The sequence below is a fragment of the Ochotona curzoniae genome, unplaced genomic scaffold (genome assembly GCF_017591425.1).
Source record: "Ochotona curzoniae isolate NIBS_2020 unplaced genomic scaffold, NIBS_Ocur_1.0 contig_3498, whole genome shotgun sequence".
NCBI classification, from domain to species: Eukaryota; Metazoa; Chordata; class Mammalia; order Lagomorpha; family Ochotonidae; genus Ochotona; species Ochotona curzoniae.
Genome location: NW_024465885.1, coordinates 12,886,753 through 12,909,803, shown reverse-complemented (window position 1 = coordinate 12,909,803; position 23,051 = coordinate 12,886,753). Strand labels below are relative to the sequence as shown.

The window sequence follows — 23,051 nt, the reverse complement described above, 5'->3', positions numbered from 1 at the left end:
GCATAGTATCGGCCATTGCGCTCACTTGGGGAGTGAATCATCGGATGGATGCTCTTCCTCTCTGTCTCTCCTCTCTGTATATCCGCCTTTCCAATAAAAAAATAATAAAAATAAATCTTTAAAAAAAATAAATTCCAGTACAATTAGTTCTATATATTAAAATGACATTTTCTTTATACATATTTAAGGGCTTTCCAGTCAAGAACAGTGTATCAAAAATGTTTTAACTGTTTAGAAATGAATAAATGTATAGATAGAACCTTGAAATTATTTCGTCTTTCTATTTTAATAGAGTCCTCCTAATACTATGTGAGACCTATTTTCTTAATAAACTTAATCTCCTTTTGTTGGCTAATTCTTTTACTGTTATACATTATAATATGAAACACCTTGTAAATTCGAATGTCAAATATTTCCCTTTTAGGAAGGAGTCCGGTTCTTCGTGGTGGATTGTCGTCCTGCAGAACAGTATAATGCTGGTCATTTATCAACTGCTTTCCACTTAGATTCTGATCTGGTTAGTATAAATGCTGATGAAGTGTTTTGTTAAAAGTAAAAGTGAAGATAATTACTTTCTTTATCTTAGAAATAAATACACATGTCCCAGACTGGGGATATTTTTCTTGACACCCTTATGACATCATAAAGGGTGTGTGAAACGATGTGAACTCTGGCTTATTCCTGCTTACCATTGTTGTGTCAGAAAGTTCTAAGCTACCTGATAGAGCATTCTCAGCTACCTGATTCTCAGCTACCTGATAGAGCATTTAGCATAGTGCTTTGCACCTGTAAGTACTCCATAAATGTCAGCTCTTATAATAAATTGAGTAAGAATGTTAAAAACTTAAATTGTAAATTTTTTAGTATTGAGCATTTATATGTACAAGAAACTACTATTTAATAAGGCATGTATGTGCTCAGTTGTTAATTACTATCCTAGGGTTGTTTCAATTGAAGGAATGAAGTAATGAAGGAAGGAAGTAAATATCGTGAAATATGTGGAGCCATTGGAAGAACATATGGTGGCCTCGTATAAGCCCTTCTTGGGTTATGAGAGCCTCAGAGATAGGGACAACAGAAAGAGGAGTGATAATGGTGACCCTTTGGTTGAAGAAGCAGTTTACCCTTCTGTTTACCAGCCGAGGAAAGGGTGTGAGAAAGGACATGCATGGCGGGTGTTAAGAAGAAACTCGTTGACAAGTGGAGGACACTATAGGTGAAAAAGGCCACCACAACCGCTTTATATCCTGCGGGTGAACTCCGAACCTTTTGAAATTTCTCCCTTAGACATTTTTAAAATGTATTCAGGATTGGAGACTGGCCAAGTAGTTAAGAGATTGATTGGGACATCTGCCTTTCATATCAAAATGCCTGGATTCAAATCCTCATTCTATCGCTTCTCAGCCTTTTGGCTAAGATCAAGTGTAGTATCAAATCCTCATTCTGGTTCTAATCCAGCTTCCTGCTAATGCATATCTTGGGAGCAGTAGATGATGGCTCAAGTACTTAGATCTTTGCCACCATGTGGGAGACTGGGATGGAGCTCCAGGCATTTACTTGCACAGGTGGCCCAGATCTGCATGTTGCAGGCATTTAGGGAGTAAACCTATAGATGTAAAATCACTCCTCACTTTTCTCTCTCTCCCCCTTGCTCCCTCTCTCTGTGTCTATCCCTCTCTTTTTTGCTTTGCCTTCCAAATAAATATAACAAATTAAACTTTAAAAATATTTTCAAAGCTAAGCCACCTTATACTTCATAAGTGTAAATGAGAATGACTATGTCATCAGTATTATTGACTATTACTAATTATTTTATAATTTACCGGAATCATGGGTGAAAAATATTGACTAACAATGACATTGGGCGTTTTTGTAAATATGTTATTTATATTTTACAACTTATTTTTATATATAGTTCATTGTTCTGTTGCGTTTTCACTGTTTTTATGAATTCCCATTATAACAGGTTTTTAAAAATTAGAGTGGGGCAGGCATTTAATAGAGTGGCTAAGTTGGTAATTTGGAAGCCCACATTCCTGGTGCTAAAATCCCAGCTTCTCTTCTTCCTGCCAGTGTGTATCCTGGGAGACAGCAGGTAATGGTTCAGGCGCTTGGGTCCTTTCCTTCCCAGTGGGGGATGGATTGAGTTCTAGGCTCCTGGCTTTGGCCTGGCCCACCCTTGACTGTAGGCATTTCACTGAGTGAACAAGTAGATGATGATTTCTCTCTGTCCCCACTATTCTTCCTCTCCTTACCTTTCTAATATGTAAATTAAAAATTGAAAGTTTTGCAGCTAAATGAATTTTCAACTGTTTATTCTAATCTCACAGTAATAAATAGTGTTTACTATTTGTGACTTAATGTCTGAGATATATATGGTCTGGTATATAAATGGAAAAAAATAGCTTGTTTTGAGCTGTTACTGGGTTTTTTTTATACTTGGTGTTAAAGTGTGATGATACTGTAAAAGTTTTCTGTTACATGAAAGACAAAAACAGTAACAATAGATTTTTTTCTGCATTGTTGTAGTTTTAGTAATGTAATAATGAATGTTCAGCTTTTTTTCTTACATGTTATAGATCCATTTATATGTATTTTTTCTCTTTATCCACAGGATTTTGTTTGTTGCATTTTCACTCTGTTTGCAAGGCGTATCCCGGCACTGGGATTTCCCTTCCCCACCCCATCCCAGAAAAATATTTTAAGCTTTGCAAATATGTGTGAAACACAGGCTTGTCAGATTAAAACATTGTTTTTTCTGATTGTCTAGATGCTCCAGAATCCATCTGAGTTTGCACAGTCGGTAAAATCCTTGCTGGAAGCACAGAAGCAGTCCATTGAGTCTGGTTCCGTAGCTGGTGGGGAGCACCTCTGCTTTATGGGCAGTGGTAGGGAGGAAGAAGACATGTACATGAACATGGTTCTCGCACACTTTTTACAGGTATGGTAATAATTGTATCTCTTTTGCTTGTTTATTGCTATCAGCTTGAAGGAATTTGCATACTTACCTTTTTGCTTTCGTGTATGCTATCATATCTATCTACCATTTCCTTCACAGATGCATGGTTTTGTCTCTTGCCAGAAAAGATCATCTTCAATTTTGGTCTCGTGCTTTTATGATTTATTTTTCATGTTTAAGTTACAAATATCGGCAGTTCATTTCTATATAAAAACTGACAGGGCTAAAAAATTATGTTTTTCAGACAGGTAACTAATTGTATTGTAGATTTGCAATACCATATTTTTATTTATTTTTAATATGTTTTAATTTTATTTTTGATAGTATTTACGTAATTTATTAGGATGGGAAATTGAGGGTTAGGGGAAAGTAGGTTTCCACATTTTTTTCCTTCTTCCTGTATTTGGGGGACAGTGGATATAAGGGAAGAAGCCACACTCAGCCTCCCAACCACCTCAGTACCTGAGGATGGGCAATGGCCACCCGATGTCATCCCAGGGTCCCTGATATGAAACATGTCCTAAGCGTTCTGCTGAAGTGGTTTCAGTAGTTCTGAAATACTGTTGATCTCACTGATCCAAGGATGAGGAAATCCTTCCAAGTGACTGACACAGTCCACCCTAGAGTCTCCATTCACCCACATATTTGCTGTCCACTCTTTGCTGGGGGAGTTGACCTATTTATTCTGCCTTTCCCCCTCTGCTACAATGCCAGATGTCCTTTACAAGACCCAACAGATTGCTATACATACCATGTGCATCTGGGCATGCCATCCACTGTTCCTTTAGATCACTGAGGAGGCCCAGTTCTGAAACATGGACTCCACAGTCAGACCACTGTTCCTTTGATTCTCCCCATAGTTGGAATTCTGAGTCCAACAGTTCTGTTAGGGGGGATCCCCAAAGAAACCTCATCTAAAATCATCCCAGACCTGACTCTTGCGTGTGTGTTTGCCAGTATGAGGTCTGGGCTCAGTCCGTCACCCACATCAGCCTATACACACACTGGTAGCTATAGTTTCTGAGTTGGTTATTTCTCCAGCTCCCTACTCTTAATGTAAAACAGTGAATGCTCCGGTCCAACCCAACCCTGCTCACCACACACTTGTCCCTCAAGTATACCAATGGAAACTGCAGCCTCGTTGGAGTGACCCGCAATAACCCCCACTAGGCTCACCTCCAACCCTAGTTTCTGTGGTTGCCATTATATGCAGCAAACTGATCCAGTCTGTCCCGCATCTCATTCAGCTCATACATATCAATGGGCATTGAAACCTAGCTCAACCCAACCAGCCCCACTATCCAGTCCACATTTATATCAGCAGGTGCTGTCTCCTGTCTAGACAGGCCTGCCCCTTGCCATGGTTCTCATACTTACCAGTGGGAGTTGGGAGCCCATCAGAGAGGTGCCCACAATTTCCCTACTAGGCCCACTCCCAGGCCCGATCTTGCACTCTCCAGGTGGTTGTACAGTCTAGCTTGACAGAATTTGCCCCCAGACACAGCACTTGCCAGCTAATTCTGTGGCAGTGCCCAACTAGCCTGCACCCACTCTGGCTCATGCATGCACCAATGGATGTAGTCTCTTAGTCCAGCCTGACTCTCCCCCTAACCCGTTTTACATGTAGGCCAGCAGGTTTTGTAGCCCTGCCCAGCCTGGTTTGCAAGCATATAATATGTAAATATTCAACAATGCCTCAGAACTATCAGAAACTTTAACTACATTTAAATTTTTGTTACAGAAAAACAAAGAATATGTGAGTATTGCCAGTGGAGGATTTATGGGTAAGATTTAATTTATTTTCTTTGTCTCCACTTTTTAGAAAAAATTACATTGAATATAAGCACAGTGAATTTGCAGTGACATAATTAGTTAATGATGAGGTATTCTATTTAGTCATTCTGTATTTTCAGAAAAGTCAGGCCAGGAAGAACATACATATAGCAGACAAACTTAACATGACAAGAGTGAATATTTGATAAAAGACTATTTATATGTATTTAATTCTCTAAATGTCTGTATGAAAAACTGCCTATATTATTTGCCTGTAAGAGAACTAGTTAGTAGGCCTGGGAAGCAAAGGTTGGAGGAATTCTTACTGTATACCCTTTATACTGTGTAAGCATTTTATTTACAATTCTATTTTATTTATTTCTTGGTTTGTGTAAAAGAAAGGGAGAGACACAGAGAGAGAGAGAGAGAGCTCTTCAATCTGCTGATTCATTCCCTAGCTGGCTTGCATAGCCAGCGCTAGTCTAGGCCAGTCGTTAGAGCCCGGAGCTCTGTCCCAGTCTCCAACATGGTGTTAAGGGTGTAAGTACCTGGGCCGTCTTTTGCAACTTCCCCACATGTGTTAGAGCAAGCTGGATCAGAAGCAGAGCAGCTGGGACTGGAGCTAGCACTATGATAAGGGATGCCCACGTCACAAGTCGTGGCTTAACGCAATGCCAGCCCATCACGTTAAACATTGAAACAGCTAAATGTTGATCGACTGGAATGAAAAAGGCTGTGTTAATCTGCAGAATAATGTGTAGTAATCTGGGATAGTGAACTAATTGGCACGATCTCTGCAGTTAAGTATTTGAGAATTTTTGAAGGATTGCTTAATTGCAATAAGATTAAAAAGAGCCTTTCTTATAATTAGAAAAAGTAATACCATAAAAGTATTAAACTATAAATCCTGGGGGAAATTAATGACTAAAATCAAGACAATAGATGTGAAAAGTAAATGAATCTTGAATTTTAATCCTGATAGTCTTACTAAAATAAGATCAACCTAATGTAATTTTATTGCTCAAGTTCTTAAAATTTTTATAAATTTGGAAGTATTATATCCTTTTGCCCTTCTTGATATTAGCAAGGATGTCATTATCTCATATCATGATGTCTGAAGTTCATACCAAGAATTTATCTACAAAATGGGATTTAAAAAATTTTTTTAGGGCCCGGCGCGGTGGCGCAAGTGGTTAAGTCCTCGCTTTGCACGCCCGGGATCCCATATGGGCGCCAGTTCTAATCCCAGCCAGCCCCGCTTCCCTTCCAGCTCCCTGCCTGTGGCCCAGGAAAGCAGTCGAGGACGGCCCAAAGCTTTGGGAACCCTGCACCCGCGTGGGAGACCCAGAAGAGGCTCCTGGCTTCGGATCGGCATAGCATCGGCTGTTGTGCTCACTTGGGGAGTGAGTCATCGGACGGAAGACCTTCCTCTCTGTCTCTCCTCTCTGTATATCCGCCTTTCCAATAAAAAATTGATAAAAATAAATCTTTAAAATAAAAAAATTTTTTTTAAAGATTTGTTTATTTTTATTGGAAGGGCAGATTTACAGAGAAGAGAGACAGAGAAAGATCTTCAGTACAATGATTTACTCCCCAAATGGCCATACCAGCTAGAGCAGAGCTGATCTGAAGCCAGGAGCTTCTTCTGGGTCTCCCACATGACTGCAGTATCCCAAAGTACTTGGCTATCCTCCACCACTGTTTTCCCAGGCCACAAACAAGGAGCTAGATGGGAATTGGAACAGCTGGGATATGAACTGGTGCCCTTATGGATTCCTGGTGCATGCAAGACAAGAACATTAGCCACTGGGCTTCCGTTCCGGTCCCTAGTCTTACTTTTTAAAATAAAGAATGTTTAACCAGAATGACTGAAAAACAGTATATAAAAGATAATTTTTCAAAGGTTTATTTATTTTTTTCTAGAAAGATTTACAGAGAGAAGAGGGACAAAGAGAAAGATCATCTGCTGATTTACTCTCAAAGTGGCCTCAGTGATTGGATCTGAGCCGATCCGAAGCCAGGAACCAGGAGTTTCTTCTGGGTGTCCCACGTGGGTACAGGGTCCCAAGGGTTTGAGCCATCCTTTACTGCTTTCCCAGGCTACAAGCAGGGAGTTGCATGGGAAGTGGAGCATCTGGGACACCAAGCAGTCCTTATGGGGAGCAGCTGGTACATGAACTGGTACCCAAATAAGATGCTGGAGCTTACAGGCAGAGGATTAGCCAGTTGAGCCATAACACTGCCCCCCGCCATTGGAGTTATTTTCATTACTGCTAAACAAGGACCATCCCCATGTCCAGTGCTATTTATTAGATATCCTGAAATGTGATTATTAGATTTGTAATTCTCAAAAGTATTTTTAGAGCTTTTGTGAGTGTGTGTATGTGTGTGTGTAGTTATAGTTGAGCCTTCTGTGTGTGTGTGTGTGTGTGTGTGTGTGTGTGTGTGTGTGTAGTTATAGTTGAGCCTTCAGAAACTTTGGAAAAAACTTTGAATTATTTCTTTTACCAGGAGTAGTCCCTGTTTCCATGAATGTTAGTGCCTGTGACTGCTATTTTTATTAAGAGAATTCCTCTGGCATAACAAATGCCACAATAGGTTTTCACTAACTTTTTTTATCGTAAAAATGTTGCAGAGATTGTGTTTGAGACTTTAAAGATTAATTTTTCAAATAGAAAATATAAAACTTGTACAAATAGCAGCCTTAAGGGCAGTTTAAAAATGGTATCTGTGGAGCTTGTGTAAATGCTGAAGTAGATAATCCTCCACCTCTAAGCACTGGCATCCCATATGGACACTAGTTCATGTCCTGGCTGCTTCACTTCCATCCAGCTCCCTGCTTGTGGCCTGGGAAAGCAGTCAAGGATGGCCCAAGTCCTTGGGACCCTGCAGCCCTGTGGGAGACCTGAAGGAGGCTCCTGGCCCCTGACTCCTGGCTCCTGGCTTCAGATTGGCTCAGTTCTGGGTTTTATGGGCATTTGGGGAGTGGACCAGCAGATGAAGATCTCTGTAAATCTGCCTTTCCAATGAAAGTAATGAGTAAATCTTTAGAATAAATACATCTGTGTAAAGAGGGCCTTAGGAGGAAGGAAAGGGTTTGCTACAGCCTACAGTCCCTTTACTCCTTTGCAGAAATGCAGGAAGGTATTTGTGGTTATGACCGTAGATCCTTTTTTCTTCAGCTGTGACAGGTTTATTGCACTTCTTTGGGAATGAATCTTTCCAAAGGGTTTTAATATTTCCTGTGTTATTTGTTCCGGTTATCCTAGCACTGCAGCAGCACCTGGCAGACATTAATGTGGATGGGCCTGAAAATGGATATGGCCATTGGATTGCTAGTACCTCGGGCTCAAGAAGCAGCATCAGTTCTTCTGTTGATGTAAGTGTATGTGTAGAATACGTCACCAGACTTCATAGAGGTGATTACTTACTAAATCCTCATCATAATGGAAATGAAGTTAAAATATTTTTACTCATATAATAAGGAACATCATTATTGTGAAGTTAGTGAAATAGTGGAGCAAGCCTGCACAACTGAACTAGTCAGGAATTCTTGTAGTCTAGATGCTAAATTCATTTTCATTTCCAGTAGTCTAGCTGCAATTTGGTATTACCATATGCTCCAGCTTAAATATCTAATGGAGATAATTCTGGATCCCCCGCCAATGGTTATTCTTTACAGAGAAATAGAGAAATAGAAATAAGAAGAGGCATTTAAGGTCATGGTTACTATCTGAGCCCTTGTATCTGCACACCTGTGCTCACATTTTACCTCTATAACCCTCTTTTCATCATAATCTCCAGCAAGATCTTTAAGCATTTGGCGAGTGAACCAGTGGGTAAGAGCTCTATCTCTTCTCTTTGGTTTTGGCTCCCTGCCTTTGAAATAAAATGATTTTTTTTTTTAGAAAAGAGTTATGTCCACACCTATTGTGTTAAGTATATGAAGAAATTTTTTGAAGAAATAACAGACCTAGATGGGAATGTTTTACAAAACCCAACCGTACAAAGTATACATGTTTAAAACCAGCTATGTGAATGACAATGCACTTATATTTTCAGGGAAGTATTTCTTATAAATGTATTTCAGTATTTCTTATAAATGTAACTGAAGACCATGCATATATGTATATGCAAATATAATTTTCTATTTCTACATTTTTAAATAAGATTTCCTTGAAAGACAAAGTGAGAAAAGGATAGAGATAGAGAAAATGGTATTCTGCATCCTCATTTCCAAAATGCCTGCCAACAGCCAGGCTAGATCAGGCTAAAACCAGGAGCCTGGAACTCCACTCCGGTCTCTCATATGGATGACAGGGAAGAACCTGGGCATCATCTACTTCATTGCTAGGAAGCTGGATTTGAATCACAGTAGTTGCCTAATATGGGATTCAGGCAGCAGCTTGATGTGCTGTCCTGTAACACCTGCCCTTTCATCCTTATTCTTTAAAAAGTAGTGAGTTGATTTTCCAGGACTGCCATAACAAGTATCCCACATACTGGATGACTTGAATGATAGAAATGGAAGGTTGAAGTTTAAGAGGAGGTTGTTGGCTGGTTGTGTGTATCCTGAGGTCGCTCTCCTTGGCTTGCTGATGACCCATCTTTGCCCCCCGCCCATCCCCCCAGGACTTCATCTGTCATGTATTCCTGTCCTACCTCTTAGAAGGTGACTGCTCAGATTGGACTAGGAGTTACCCACATGACCTCATCTAGTAATACTTAACCTCTAATGGGGCTCTATCGCCAATCGCAGTCACACTCTGAAGTGTATTAGGAGTTAGGATTCAGCATCTGAATCTGGCAAGAATGCAGCTCAGACACACGGACAGACTTTACCAGTAATGGACCTGCTAATCATCCTAAAATCAATTAATTTATATATGTCTCTTTTTTTCAGGGTGACTCTTTCAATGGCTCAAATGACAGAGGAGTGAAATCACTAGTAAACAAAATGACTGTGGCTTTGAAGACAAAATCTGTTAATGTTAGAGAAAAAGTTATCAGTTTTATTGAGAACACATCGACTCCTGTCGACCGGTGAGTTGTTCATGCAAGTCTATGATGTGTAATTAAAACTAAAATTTGTCTTACACTGAGTAAATATTACTATGAATGTATTCTAGAAAAGGAGCATAAGGTACATTGTCTTTTAGGTGATTTCACAGTTTGTTTTTGATATAAGTTCATGATGTACTTTATTACTCTTCCACTGATCAGAGTTGACATAATCAATCTACCCATTCATGCCATTCATTACCAATTCAGCAAGCGTTCCTGTGTATTACACTTCATATAATTACTGTTTCCCAAATGTTAAGTGAATGGAGAATTATCTATTCAGCACTGTGATCGCTTGGCAGGAACTTTCTCTCATGGTCGTGTTGGATATAGCCAAAATCTACTTTCTCAAATCTGAGAGTTCATATCGTCATAGAATTTTATTTACAGAATATAAATATAAACCCAATAAACCCATGAATTAAATGTAAATATAAACCCAATTTACTCATGAATTATTAAAAGAGGGTCATAGCTAGCAGTTGATAAGGATGTTTAGAATATATTGTCTCATTGTAACTCAGAGTTTATAATGCATGTACTTTTTCCACATGTTAGTCTGATTCCTTTTTGTTGTAATAAGAATTCAGAGCTTGCCTTGAGATTGCAGTACAGCCTTCATTTCTAAGCAAGCTTGATCTTTGAAATGTGTTCTTTTATTTCATTGTCGTGTCTTATTGCAGTATCCTGGGAAAGTTAAAATAAGTGACTTTAAGAATTGAGTATGAGGGATTTGTTGTCTTTCTCTTATAGTACTCCCCCACCCATTTAATAAATATTAAGATAATAGGTTATTTTCACTAGTCTAAGAAGTTGTACTTTATCTGAAATACCAACTGTTAACTGCTGCAATGTTCTAATTAGCCTGAGAAATTTGCTCAGTAGTTACTCCTGCTTTCAAAAGCTTAACCCTGCCCATTTGAATTAGTGTTTCCACTAATTCATGCTAAAGTTTTATTTTAAAATGGCCAGGTAATAACTTTATCAAAAAGGCTGTTCCTTTGTTAAAGTGTTATTTAAAACTCACTTTTTGTTTTTCTTTGTATATAGAATGAGATGTTTTCTTTATATACACTGGTTATGCTGTATTTTTATTGTAAAGCTTTTGCATTTTTTATAATCATTTTGTTCTATCCTGTGCCTGAATCTTCTGTAGAATGTCTTTCAATCTTCCTTGGCCAGACAGATCATGCACAGAGCGGTAAGCCAATGAGTAGAGCCACTTTATGCAGCCATCCTTGTTGATTAGCATGCCTTGTGCTGTCTGCGAGCTGTGCCGCCTGGGCTAACATCATGCAGCTAAAATCTTCTCATTCTGCCTGTACGAGTGTGCCATGCCAATTCATCTGCTTTTCTTTTGGGTTTCTGCTTGATTGTTTGTGTTTTTTAGTTCTTGCGTGTTTCTTGGTCTCTCTCATTCCTCAGAAGAAAATGAAATTCATTCAAACCCAAGAACTTCATGAAACGTGAAGTTTTTATTCTGAGACAGGGGAAGCCTATACAAAGAAATGCAGGTAGAAGTCAGGAACTCAGAGTACTAGCTTGGAGACTTGTGTTTATATTGCCTTCCTTAACAGTAGAGACAATGTTAATACCTAAACGTAAGCACAATTCATTATGTAGTTTTAGAATTTTAGGTTTTTCTTGAGATATGTATAATTGTGTTCATAAGGTAATATCTCCAGTTTATTCTAAAGAGCCTGGGCATATCATCTGTTTCATTTTCCTTGAAAGAAGTTAGACTGTGGTGGATATTTTAACATGTAATCTGTTTTCTGCTACATTCAATGATGTCCTTGCAATTAAAAGACAAAGACTTCATATGTTTGAGAATTAAAAATGTACCTAATCAGGGCCCAGCAGCGTGGCCAAGCAGCTAAAGTCCTCACCTTGAACACGCCAGGATGCCATATGGGCACCGGTTCTAATCCCGGCAGCCCCGCTTCCCATCCAGCTCCCTGCTTGTGGCTTGGGAAAGCAGTCGAGGATGGCCCAAAGCTTTGGGACCCTGCACCCATGTGGGATACCCAGAAGAGCTCCTGGCTTCAGATTGACTCAGCTCCAGCCATTGTGGTCACTTGGGGAGTGAATCATCAGACGGAAGATCTTTCTCTCTGTCTCTCCTCCTCTCTGTATATCTGACTTTGTAATAAAAATAAAATAAATCTAAAAAAAAAATGTACCTAATCTTCAGTTAGGACAAAAAAAATTTACCAACTTAATCTCTATGATATTACAGCTTTGATATTCATACAGATTTTCTACAAATACAGTGTCAACTGTAACAAGATATATGAATATTTGAAACAAATTCTAGTCATACTTGGAATGTAAATCAAACTTTAGAATATAGTTGATTTTTTCCTTAAATCATTTCAAGTGTTTTCAGTGACTTATAGACATACTGCTTTTAAAGATAATGGCTTATATTCTAAGTTACCTAATGAAAAGTTTTATTTTTGTGACTGTTCCTTATACAATGCTAATTACAGAGTTTCTGTTATAATTCTATGATTTCTTTTAAAGAATGTTAGTTATCTGATAGAGTTACGGAGAGAGAGATTGATCTTCTGTCTTCCATCTTCAGTTCTTCCATGGTTGCAACAGCCAAGGCTGAGCCAGGCTGAGCCAGGAGTTTCATAAACTCTTGAGGGCAAGGGCACAAGCCCTAGGGCCATCCTCTGCCACTTTTTCCAGGGCATTAGCCAGACATGGAGTGGAAGTGGAGCAGCTAGGACTTGAACTGGCACCCATCTGGGCTGCCAGCATCAAAGGGAGTGGCTTTACCTACTGCACATGATGTCAGCCCCAATGTTACCATTTTACAGATGAGGAAACAAAGTACAGAAAGGATAAGTAGTTCCCTAGGGCCAACAGATCTGAGTGTTAGTTTTAACATGAATTCTAAAGCTGTTGAAAAGTTAATTTGTATAGATTGATTATTCACCCTGTCCCGTCCTTATTTCATGCTAACATGACTTTGCTAACATGATTTATTTGTCGTCTTTTAGTTTCCTTAACCTCACTGTCCCAAAAGGAATGGGTCATTTGGGGCTGAAGGGAACAAACATTCATATTTTGTTTAAACATTGAAATGATGCTTGGTCGACATCTTTGATAACATTTTATGATTTTTTCTCCCTACAACACAGGCATGTGAGCAGCAGTGACAGAGTGGGCAAGCCTTACCGTGGTGTAAAGCCTGTTTTCAGCATTGGAGATGAAGAGGAATATGACACAGGTGTAGTAATTCACTTACCTAAGGCTGCTTTGGACAGTCACCAGACATGATTCTAGAGGTTATTTAGGGGCTGGCCTGACAACTGCTTTAAGGAAAAAAAAGTAAGATTCTGTAAAGATTTCAGAGAGTGGCTTTGTACGAAAACTTGTCTTTAAAATCTGTGCCCATTAGAAATGCAGCAAGAAATGCTGATTAATCAGTACGTAGTTATTTGCTTAGAAGAATAGACTGATGATAGTTTGGTGAATTTCAGTTTAGAAATAGTGTTTAACAGATTGGCATTGTGGTGAAGGGGATATGGCTGCCACGTGCAATGCCAGAACCCCATATGGGCACTGGTTCATGCTCTGCTTCCTATCCAGCTCTCTGCTAAAGGCCTGGGAAGGCACTGGAAGATGGCCCGAGTCCTAGTGCCCCTGCCACCCACAGGGGAAACCTAGAAGAAGCTGCTGGCTCCTGAGCTAGGCCTGGCCCAGCCACAGCTCTTGCATCCACCTGGACTGTGAACCAGTGAACGGGAGGTCTGTGTCTCTATTTCCCTCTTTCTGTGTAAGTCTGACATTCAACTAAAAGGCCAATTAAGTTTCAGTTAAAAACAGGATTCATTTATTTATTTGAAAGGCAGTTGCACAGGCAGAGGTGGAGGGAGGAAATCGTTTTCTCCGTCTGCTGGCTCACTCCCCAAATGAATGCAATGGCTGGGGCTGGGCCAGACCAAAGTTGGGAGACAAGATCTTCATCCAGGCCTCCCATGTGATTTCAGAGGTCCACACATTTAGACAGTCTTGCACGGCCCTCCCAGACACATTAGCAGGTTGCTCGGTCAAAAATGGAGCACTGAGATCCAGTGGGCACCCATATGGAATACTGGCACTCACATAAATCTTTAAAAAAAAAAGCATCTAAACCAAATATCCTTGTGATTGGTTTTAATCCCTTTGATCACTCCTCTAGACAATTGAGAATTATAGCACTGAAGCTCAAAGAAATCCATAATGGGGACTTCTGAAAAAAATCCTTTTGAAACTGGAAGCAATGTCCTTAAGGGCCACAAGGTGGAGACATTGTGTCAAGAAATAATAGTTTGTGCCCCTACTGCTGAAATCATCCCGATTCGATAATCATAGTGTTTATTGATACGTGTATTGAATTAGGAAAAAAACATCTATTTTCAAAATTGGGGGGACTGCTAAGTCTCACCTCAACAGGTAATAGTATATGTTGCATTTGAGATCATATGCCTCATTCTAAAATATATGGATATTCTGTAATTTATTTAACCAATATTTTTCCAGTTGAAACTGGTGGTCTTCGAGGTTTTTCTTTTTAAAAAAATTTTTGTTGTTATTATTTTTCCATGAAACAGTCCCAATCCCTCTCCTCTTTGTTCTACCCTATTTTCCCTTCCCACCATTTTGCCCTGTATTATCACAATCAGCACCCAGGGTTGGAGACAGTCATTTGATATCGCCTTGGAGACCCCAACATGGGGAAGAATACTCCAAGCGTGCTGTGTCAGTGATCTTGAAGTTCTGAAACACTGTTGGCTTCATTGTAGCAGGGTTGAGAACATGTTTGAATGAGGTTCTGGATGTCCTCTGTTGACGTGGATGAGCTGGCTGTCAAGTCTTTCATGAGCATCTGGGTATATTCTGTTACACAGATGTCAGCAACTGAGGAGGCCAAGTCCTGGTACTTGTACCCCAAGGTTGAACCACGTATCTTGAGACTTTTTTTGAGTCCAGTTGAAATACTTGGGGAGTCCCCCCAAAAATCTCACCTGGTGAATCCTCAGACTTGACTCTTTGTGCACCAACTAGTGCATGGACCAGTTCAGTCCATCACTGCACCGGCCACTGCTGGTGGGTGACGGCTTCATTTTTATTTAAGCTCAAGTATGGATATATCAAATTTTTTTAAAAATTTATTTATTTTTATTACAAAGTCAGATATACAGAGAGGAGGAGAGACAGAGAGGAAGATCTTCCGTCCGATGATTCACTCCCCAAGTGAGTGCAATAGCCGGTGCTGCACCAATCCGAAGCTGGGAACCAGGAACCTCTTCCAGGTCTCCCACGCAGGTGCAGGGTCCCAATGCTTTGGGCCATCCTCAACTGCTTTCCCAGGCCATAAGCAGGGAGCTGGATGGGAAGCGGGGCTGCTGGGATTAGAACTGGTGACTATATGGGATCCTGGCGTGTTCAAGGTGAGGACTTTAGCTGCTAGGCCACACCGCCGGGCCTGGATATATCAGATTTCTTTAGGTGTGTTATAAAATGTGAAAGTATTAAGAAACAAAAGGAGATTTATAATTCATATCTTTAGGGACTGTAATTCCTTTGTCTTAAAAAAATAATTACAATGTTTTAAATTTCAGGAAAGCAAAGCTTACATCTTTAATTAATTATCCCAGGATTGACTTCTTATTTTCCTTAAAGTCAGAAACCAGCAAGAGAAAAAGATCTCTGTCATCTTCACCTTCAGTGCATAAGAAGGTCTCATTTTGGAAGTTGACCTGTCTGCATACTGACTAGTCAGGTCACAGTTACCATTATATGTAAAGGTAGTGTGTAAATCCACTGTCTGCAGAGTTGGCATCCCATAGGCTTCATTTCTGATTACTTCCTGCTCACTCTCCTAGGGTAAGCAGCCTCTTGCACCTTCATGGAAGACCAGGAAAAAGCTCCTGACTGTTGGCTTCAGGCCAGCTCTGGCTATTGCAGCCATTTGGCAAGCAAATCTTTTTCAAAGACTGATTTTATATTTGAAAGGCAGATTTACAGAGAGAAGACACAGAGATTTCCGTTTGCTGCTTCACCCCACCAAATGGCTGCAGTGGTCAGAGCTGAGAGCTTCTTCCAGATCTCCCCCTTGGTGCAGGGACCCAAAAACTTGAACCATGCTCTATTGCTTTCTCAAGCTGTAAACAGGGAGCTAGATCGGAATCCAAGCAGCCAAAACCCATATGGGATGCCGGCACCCCAGGCCCGCTATTAGGTGGCTTTGCCATAATACCAGCCCCATAAATAAGTCTTTTTCAAAGAAGAAGTTGATAGGGCCCAGCGTGGTGGCCTAGCAGATGAGATCCTTGCCTTGAATGTGCTGGGATTCCAATTGGACACTGGTTCCAATACTGGCAGCCCCACTTCCCATCCAGCTCCCTGCTTGTGGCCTGGAAAAGCAGTTGAGGATGGCCCAAAGCCTTGGGACCCTGCACCCGTGTGGGGGAATCTGGAGGAAGTTCCTGGCTCCTGGCGTTGGATCAGTGCAGCACTGACCATTGTGGTCACTTGGGGAGTGAATCATCGGACAGAAGATCTTCCTCTCTATATATCTGACTTTGCAATAAAAATAAATCTTTTTTAAAAAAATGGGAAAAAAAAGAAGTTGATATCCTCCAACTACTTTAATCTTTAGAAATACTTATCAATTTCACTTGGTTTTTTTTAACCATGCATAATGTTTTCTAGTAATTCTGTGTATGGAAATATTGTAGCTGGATTATAATTATGGTTTGTTTATTCAATCCATGTGTTCAAAATAGTGCTGATTTTTTTTCAGGCCATTGATAATAACATTTTTTAACATTTTAAATTCTTTATAGATGAAATTGACAGTTCTTCAATATCAGATGATGATAGAAAAGAGATTGTAAACATTCAGACTTGGATAAACAAGCCAGACATCAAGCACCATTTTCCTTGTAAAGAAGTGAAAGAAAATGGACACATGATTCCTAGGTACTTTATAACTGTCTCCTTCAGAAATAAAATTGAACTTGGGGAAGTTAATGTAAAACTGAGCCTACGAAACTTTTATTTGTCTAAGTATAGTAAGATTTTTTTCCATCTGTTGACTTGTTTTGTGTTTTAATTTATAAAAATATCTCTTAGGTAATTTTTGTTTTGAAAATTTTAAATGAAGCATTGAAGAAATAATGCAGTGAATGTTTTTATGAAGTTGTTCTGGGTTTACCAGTTCTATCTTCACCAAACTCCATATACAGACGCGCGCACACTTCCCTTTATCAAACCATTCAAAAGCAGCTTAGAGATGGGGCTCTTCACCCACAAATGGTCAGCGTCAGTCTGCCAACAGTGGGAGCATTCCCTTGCACAACTCCAGAGCCAGTGCCTCACCTAACAAAATTTTAAATTAACGTACTTAATTTTTCAGAGCATCTCTGAAATATCTTTAGGTAGTCTGTTTTTGATTCTTAATCCAGGATCCGGTCATGGTTGACACACTGCATTGTCTATTACATCTAATTTCACCCACTAGTCAACACACGCACCGTCCCTCTCCTGCCCCTCTTCTGCCCTCCTCTTTATTTTCAGTGACTTCTCAGTTAATCATCCCAATTTAATTTGATCAGTTAAGTGTTGAATCAACCGAAAATTAATTAAACTTTAATTTGATTAAAAATTGGGTCTTTTTAATCCAGCCAGTTTACTTCCAGAATGTTTCCAATTCTAGACCTGTGTGTTATTTGTCTTCTTGTATGGCATAGAAATCTAAGAGTGCTGTCACTGTTTTTAAAGTGAGCTGAATGTAGTTAAGACGTTCGTAATTTCAGGCTCATTTCACCCTCAGGGTGAAGGCAGAGTAGTCTTTGATTTTAGAGGCGTCAGTGTGTTCAGCCAGAATAGTTTGTGAATATTGATAATATTGTTAGTTCCATTTCCGTAGAAAATTATTTAATGGTTTCAATTCATACATTTATTATAAAATATGCCTTTTAAGTACTTGCAGGATTATTAAGTGATGTTGCCTACAAATAAAGGAAAATTTCAACCTATTATGCCTTTTTACTGTAATGTAAATTTTAAAAATATTAGCTCAAAAAGTGAAAAAAAGAGGAGAGGTGGAAGAGAAGGAAAGAGGGAAGAAGGCATGCGGAAGATCATTGTGTTCCTGGGATTGTATCCACAGTTCCTTGACTCTTAAAACTGAAATTGAAACATGGAGTTCACGTTTTAATATCTCTTTTTGACTCAGAACTCATGTAGGATTGAATGCTTTCATGATGTGGGCTGTTGACGTGATGCTTGTTTTGAAATACATTTATTTAGAATTCTTTTTTCTTTCCATGCTTTCCTACCAAGTCATCTGTTGGTTACTGCAACACATATGTACTGTTTAAGAGAGATTCTTTCACGGAAAGGATTGGCATATATACAGTCACGACAAGCACTAAATTCTGTGGTTAAAATTACATCCAAAAAAAAACATCCTGAGCTAATTACTTTCAAGTATGGAAACAGCGGTGCTTCAGGAATAGAAATCTTAGCAATTGAAAGGTAAGATGCTTTGTAAAAATGATATTATCTGAATTACTTCAGTTACATTATTAAGCAGTTTCTCTATTTGGATGAACAGATGGTAGAATGGGATGCCTGAATCACTTTTATTAATATTCTTTGCTGTCTTTTTCTCTGTAATTCTTATGTCAAATGGATGGTTTCAGCAAATGTGTTTACTTGCATAAACTTTGTGGCATAAGGACATATGAATAAGCACTATTATATACAATATATTAATTATATATAATTATATACAAATATCTAATATATTAATCATAAAATATATAATATGGGTATGATTAATATCTAATAATTGCTAATTATATATAATTATATCTATATTATATCTACACACTAAAATAATATATTATATAGTATCTATATAATATGTATATTGTATATTATTTATATATTTTATATAATAGTGCTGCATTAAATGCTGATTTGGAATGAAATAAGAAACTGGTCTCAGAATGTAAGCATTTATATTTTCTTCATCAGATTTTTCCTGTTTTGACAAGCTGTCCATGAATTAGATGCTAAGTAATTTAATAGTTTACTGTCTGTAGGAGCTTTTCCATATCTTATTTTGGACTACCAACAGTTCATTGACTGGTACAAGGCCTTGGTGCCTTGTGGTGGTACCATTTTAAACCTGTGGATGTAACCATAAAGCCCAAGAGAGGGTTCTTTCCGGATTTTTTTTTCAAAAGTTAATTTACTTGAGAGAGACAGTACCAGTCTGTTGATTCATTCCTCAAATGCCAGGCAGAGCTGGAGGTCAGGAACTTAGTCCTCATCTCTCCCATGTGGCTGGCAAGCCCTCAGCCACTTGATCCATCACATGTTGCCCTCCAGACAACACAGTAACAGAAATTTGGAGTCTAGGGTGAGAGCGGGTTTGAACCCCAGGCACTCTCAGATGGATGCAGGTGTCTGCTGAGAGCTTAATCACTAGACCAGGCACCCAGATCCCCGTATATGATACCTGGCTTGCGATTAAAGCCAATAGAACCCTCCTGACTTCTGGCATATGATTCATTCTACCTTGTTATTGGTTCAGGCTGTTCTTGTGAAATTTGTTAAAGAGTGCTTGAATAAATAGCTTAAGTCTGGACGCTTTTAAATAATCAACTTCAGTTTGAAGGTAAAATTAAGTTCTTTTTACCTTTTACTGACAATCAGTAGCAAATAATTCTATACTGTTTATACATACCTCATTAAAAGAGGCAAGACAAATGAAATCACTAGTATGTATATTCACATTGTGAAAATATTCAAATAATGAGGGAAAATGTAAAGAATATAGTTCCCAAATCCCAGCCTGTTAACACTTTTGTATCTTTTTTAGATATCTTTCTATGCGAATGTATACATCTGCTGTCATTCACGGATGACATATAATCCGTGGTGGATTGCATATATGACTGTAGGCCCGTAGGATTACAGTAGAACTGATAAATTCTTGTTGCCTCGTAGTTTTATTTCACCTTTGTTTGTACTTACGTGTTTACATACACAAATACTTAACGTTGGGTTTCAGTTGCTATGCAGGTTTGTAGCCTAGGAACAATAGGCTGTATCTGATAGCCAGGATGTGTAGTAAGCTTTCTCATCTAAGGTTGTGTAAATACATTCTGTGGTGATTACATGATGAAGTCACCTAATGTCATGTATTTCAGAATATATCCCCAAAGTTGAATCATATAATACTAAATTAAAAACAATGTGATATGGGTGAGGTTTTTTTTTCCTTGTTTTTTAAACAAACTTAATATACTGCACATTTATTTACATTTTTATAAATGCAAATTATAATAAATATTCTATTATGAATATTTTCAGGGTGTTGATTTGACTAATATCTTGTTATTTAATGCTAAATTGTTTACAGTATTTTACTAAGTTCCCTACTTACATATTTGTTATTTATTTTTCTATGATAAATTTGTACATCTGGATTCCTTGGGACAGACAAATACATACATTTGAAGTAATCCTAACCAAATCACATTTGAATTATGACTCATGCATTACAGTAATTGAGCTTTATGTTTTAAAGGTTTTTCTGGATATTTTGTTAAAGAAATTGGGGTTTATTGTGTTCATATGTATCAATCAGTGGTTTTTGTTTAGATCTAAAATTTTGGTAAATAATTAAAATATATTTGCATTTAAAGCCAATTAGCCTGATATTCTCTTCTACCTATTCTTAGAATTTCTGTGTAATTGTCATTGTTTAAGAACTAGATATCATCTAAAGATAAATTTTAAAGTTTATCTGCTGCCAGCAGAATATTTCTATTGTGTTTTGATATCTATTACGAATAGTTATACTTCTGTAAAGAATCTTAGCTTTATATTTTGTGAAATACTGTGAAAAACCAAATTTTTTTCACATTGAGTTTTTTTCTTTAAAATTAAGTTTTTAAATGTATATTGAAATAAATTTGGGGGAAGATATGGGAAGGCATTTTTGCGGACTTTGTGAACAGAAAAAAAAATTCTTTCTGAAGACGTTTCTGTTCAGGTCTAAAAGTCCTATATTAATATACTTTTCTCCCATAGGTATTTGATTCCAAATGCAGGAGATGCCACAAAAGCCATAAAACAACAGATCATGAAAGTTTTGGATGCTTTGGAAAGTTAATATAAATGAGAATTACTTCAGAAATTAAGGCAACCAAGAAAAACACGAATATATGTATTTCCTGACTGAATACTAAATGAAGACCTTTCTTTTGCTCATGGGGTGCTTGAGTAGCAGGTCTAAGAAAATGTAAATTATTATAATCAATCTCTGGACAGTTAAACTTTTTAAAAATTTCTTTTGAATTTTTGGTTTTATAAAATGATTTATTGTAAAGGTCAGTTATTAAGTGACTTTGCAGTAACTGGCCCTGTGCCGTGATGGTGTGGGGCTGCACCATGCAGTTCTGTTTTGAAGAGCTGTTTTAAGGAAACAAGCATCTCTTTCAGGTTTAAAAGCAGCCGCACACATATTCGCAGTGTCTTCACCAAAAATTACAGACAAAATTAGCTGAAGAGACTTCTTTACTTGCGTCATTTAGTTTTACTCACTGATCAACATCTGAAACCAAAAATATAAATAATTAGCTTAACTGTTTCTGTTCTGTTCTTATTAAATAGAGTGAAATATATTTAATTAAATGGCTAAATACTCCAGCCAGCTCGGAGTATAGTCCAACGAGTAAAATGTTGAAACTTGGATTCCAGTCACCTTTGCTGTATTATCTAATAATTTGGACATCAAGTGCTTCTAAAAGTACTAAACTGCATCCTGCAGGTTTCTAAGGTAGGCATATTAAGATGAAAATGAACATTTTGAGCACAGAAACGTATCTTACAAGTCTAGTATCTGATTCAGGGTATTTCAAGACAGGAATGGAGCACACGTTGATTTATCCTCATTGAGATTATGTCTGTCAGCATATTAATATCTACTTAATAAAAGCCAAATAATCAGCTATATAAATTGCAATTGTTTTTTATCATCAATTTCCAAATTTCCTTCTCTCTAGTTGATTTTATCTTCTCATTTAAGTTCAGTAGCTTCAAACTATTTTTGGTCTACTAATGTGACGAACTGAAAAACGTTGTAGTTTATTTTGCAGCTTTGTCAATAATGTGTTGCAGTCCACATTAGACACATTCGGTGAGTGAAATCCAGGAACACATGTGGCTTTCTGGAATGATTGCTTTATAAAATCTGTTTGGAAAATAGTAAGCATCATCTGCTGTGTCCCCAACATGCAGTGGATTTTCCCTAAGAGATTGAAAGGTAAAATTGTCAAGCATACTCTGTTAACAGCCAGTTGTTTTAATTTATTTAATGGAATCAAGTGAATAAGATGCAGCATAATTCAAAGCATTTTGTTTTGATGTCTAAATGAATAACAAATTTGAGTGGTTGAAGACATTTGCATGAAATTGCACCTGGTGCAGTATTTGATATTTATAACTCTCCCCTGCCCGAATGGTTACATTGCATTTTTCTCCCTTCCTTGCCATTCCCTTTAGAAATATCCTAAAGTCTCTCCCTTTTTCTTTTCTTTTCTTTTTTTCCCCCCTATTTCAGCCACGGGACTTTTTTCATATTACTGTAAAGATGTTTGTGTTACTGTTTATAAATTACAATTGTAAATAAACAAGTACAGTTTGCTCAAAACTTTGTTCCTAAAAGTGTCTCTCTGTTCTTTATGTACCCTCCCCCTCAACCCCCCCCCCCCCCGGCTTGTAAACCTTTACCACAAAATTGGAAAGTTAAAGACTATTTCAGTAGAATTTTAAGTGTTCAGTTTGCTGGTTTGTAAAGTTAGCTTCCCATTTTTGTTTATCTAAAAAAAGGAGAGAAAGAAAAGAGGTAACTTTAAAAATAATGATAAATAGTTCTACTTGTAGTGAGTTGGTTACTACCATGAACCATATAACTTTTGTAAATTCATTCCCAGATCATCTTAATACCACCACACTCATGATTGGTCAGGACTTTTCAATGAAAATACATCGAATAACCTAGGCAGTTATGTAGTTTGTCCTCGTTTTCATGGCTCACTGACTACAGAATTGGGATTCACTCAGAGATGTCCATATCTAGGAACATGCCAAGATTACAGAATTCCTAACATTATGGTGAGATTGCCATTGATTTCTTTATTTTAAACATGAGAATATTGAGCCTCAGAGAAAC

General features: G+C 38.1%; 1 protein-coding gene across 2 annotated transcripts in view; it reads left to right on the top strand.

Moving 5' to 3' along the window:
• Positions 1-22,529, top strand: part of TBC1D23 (TBC1 domain family member 23) — a 64,497-nt gene extending 41,968 nt beyond the window's left edge. The window contains exons 10-19 of one of the 2 annotated variants that reach the window (XM_040980574.1): positions 425-517; positions 2,771-2,941; positions 4,701-4,743; positions 8,002-8,111; positions 9,636-9,775; positions 10,953-10,997; positions 12,949-13,037; positions 16,642-16,777; positions 18,143-18,337; positions 20,909-22,529. In XM_040980574.1, coding sequence (XP_040836508.1) covers positions 425-517; positions 2,771-2,941; positions 4,701-4,743; positions 8,002-8,111; positions 9,636-9,775; positions 10,953-10,997; positions 12,949-13,037; positions 16,642-16,777; positions 18,143-18,337; positions 20,909-20,990 — 1,104 coding nt within the window. In that variant the 3' untranslated portion in view covers positions 20,991-22,529. The remainder of the gene's footprint in view (positions 1-424; positions 518-2,770; positions 2,942-4,700; positions 4,744-8,001; positions 8,112-9,635; positions 9,776-10,952; positions 10,998-12,948; positions 13,038-16,641; positions 16,778-18,142; positions 18,338-20,908) is intronic. The other variant, XM_040980575.1, reaches the window with a different exon arrangement.
• Positions 22,530-23,051: the final 522 nt, after the last annotated feature.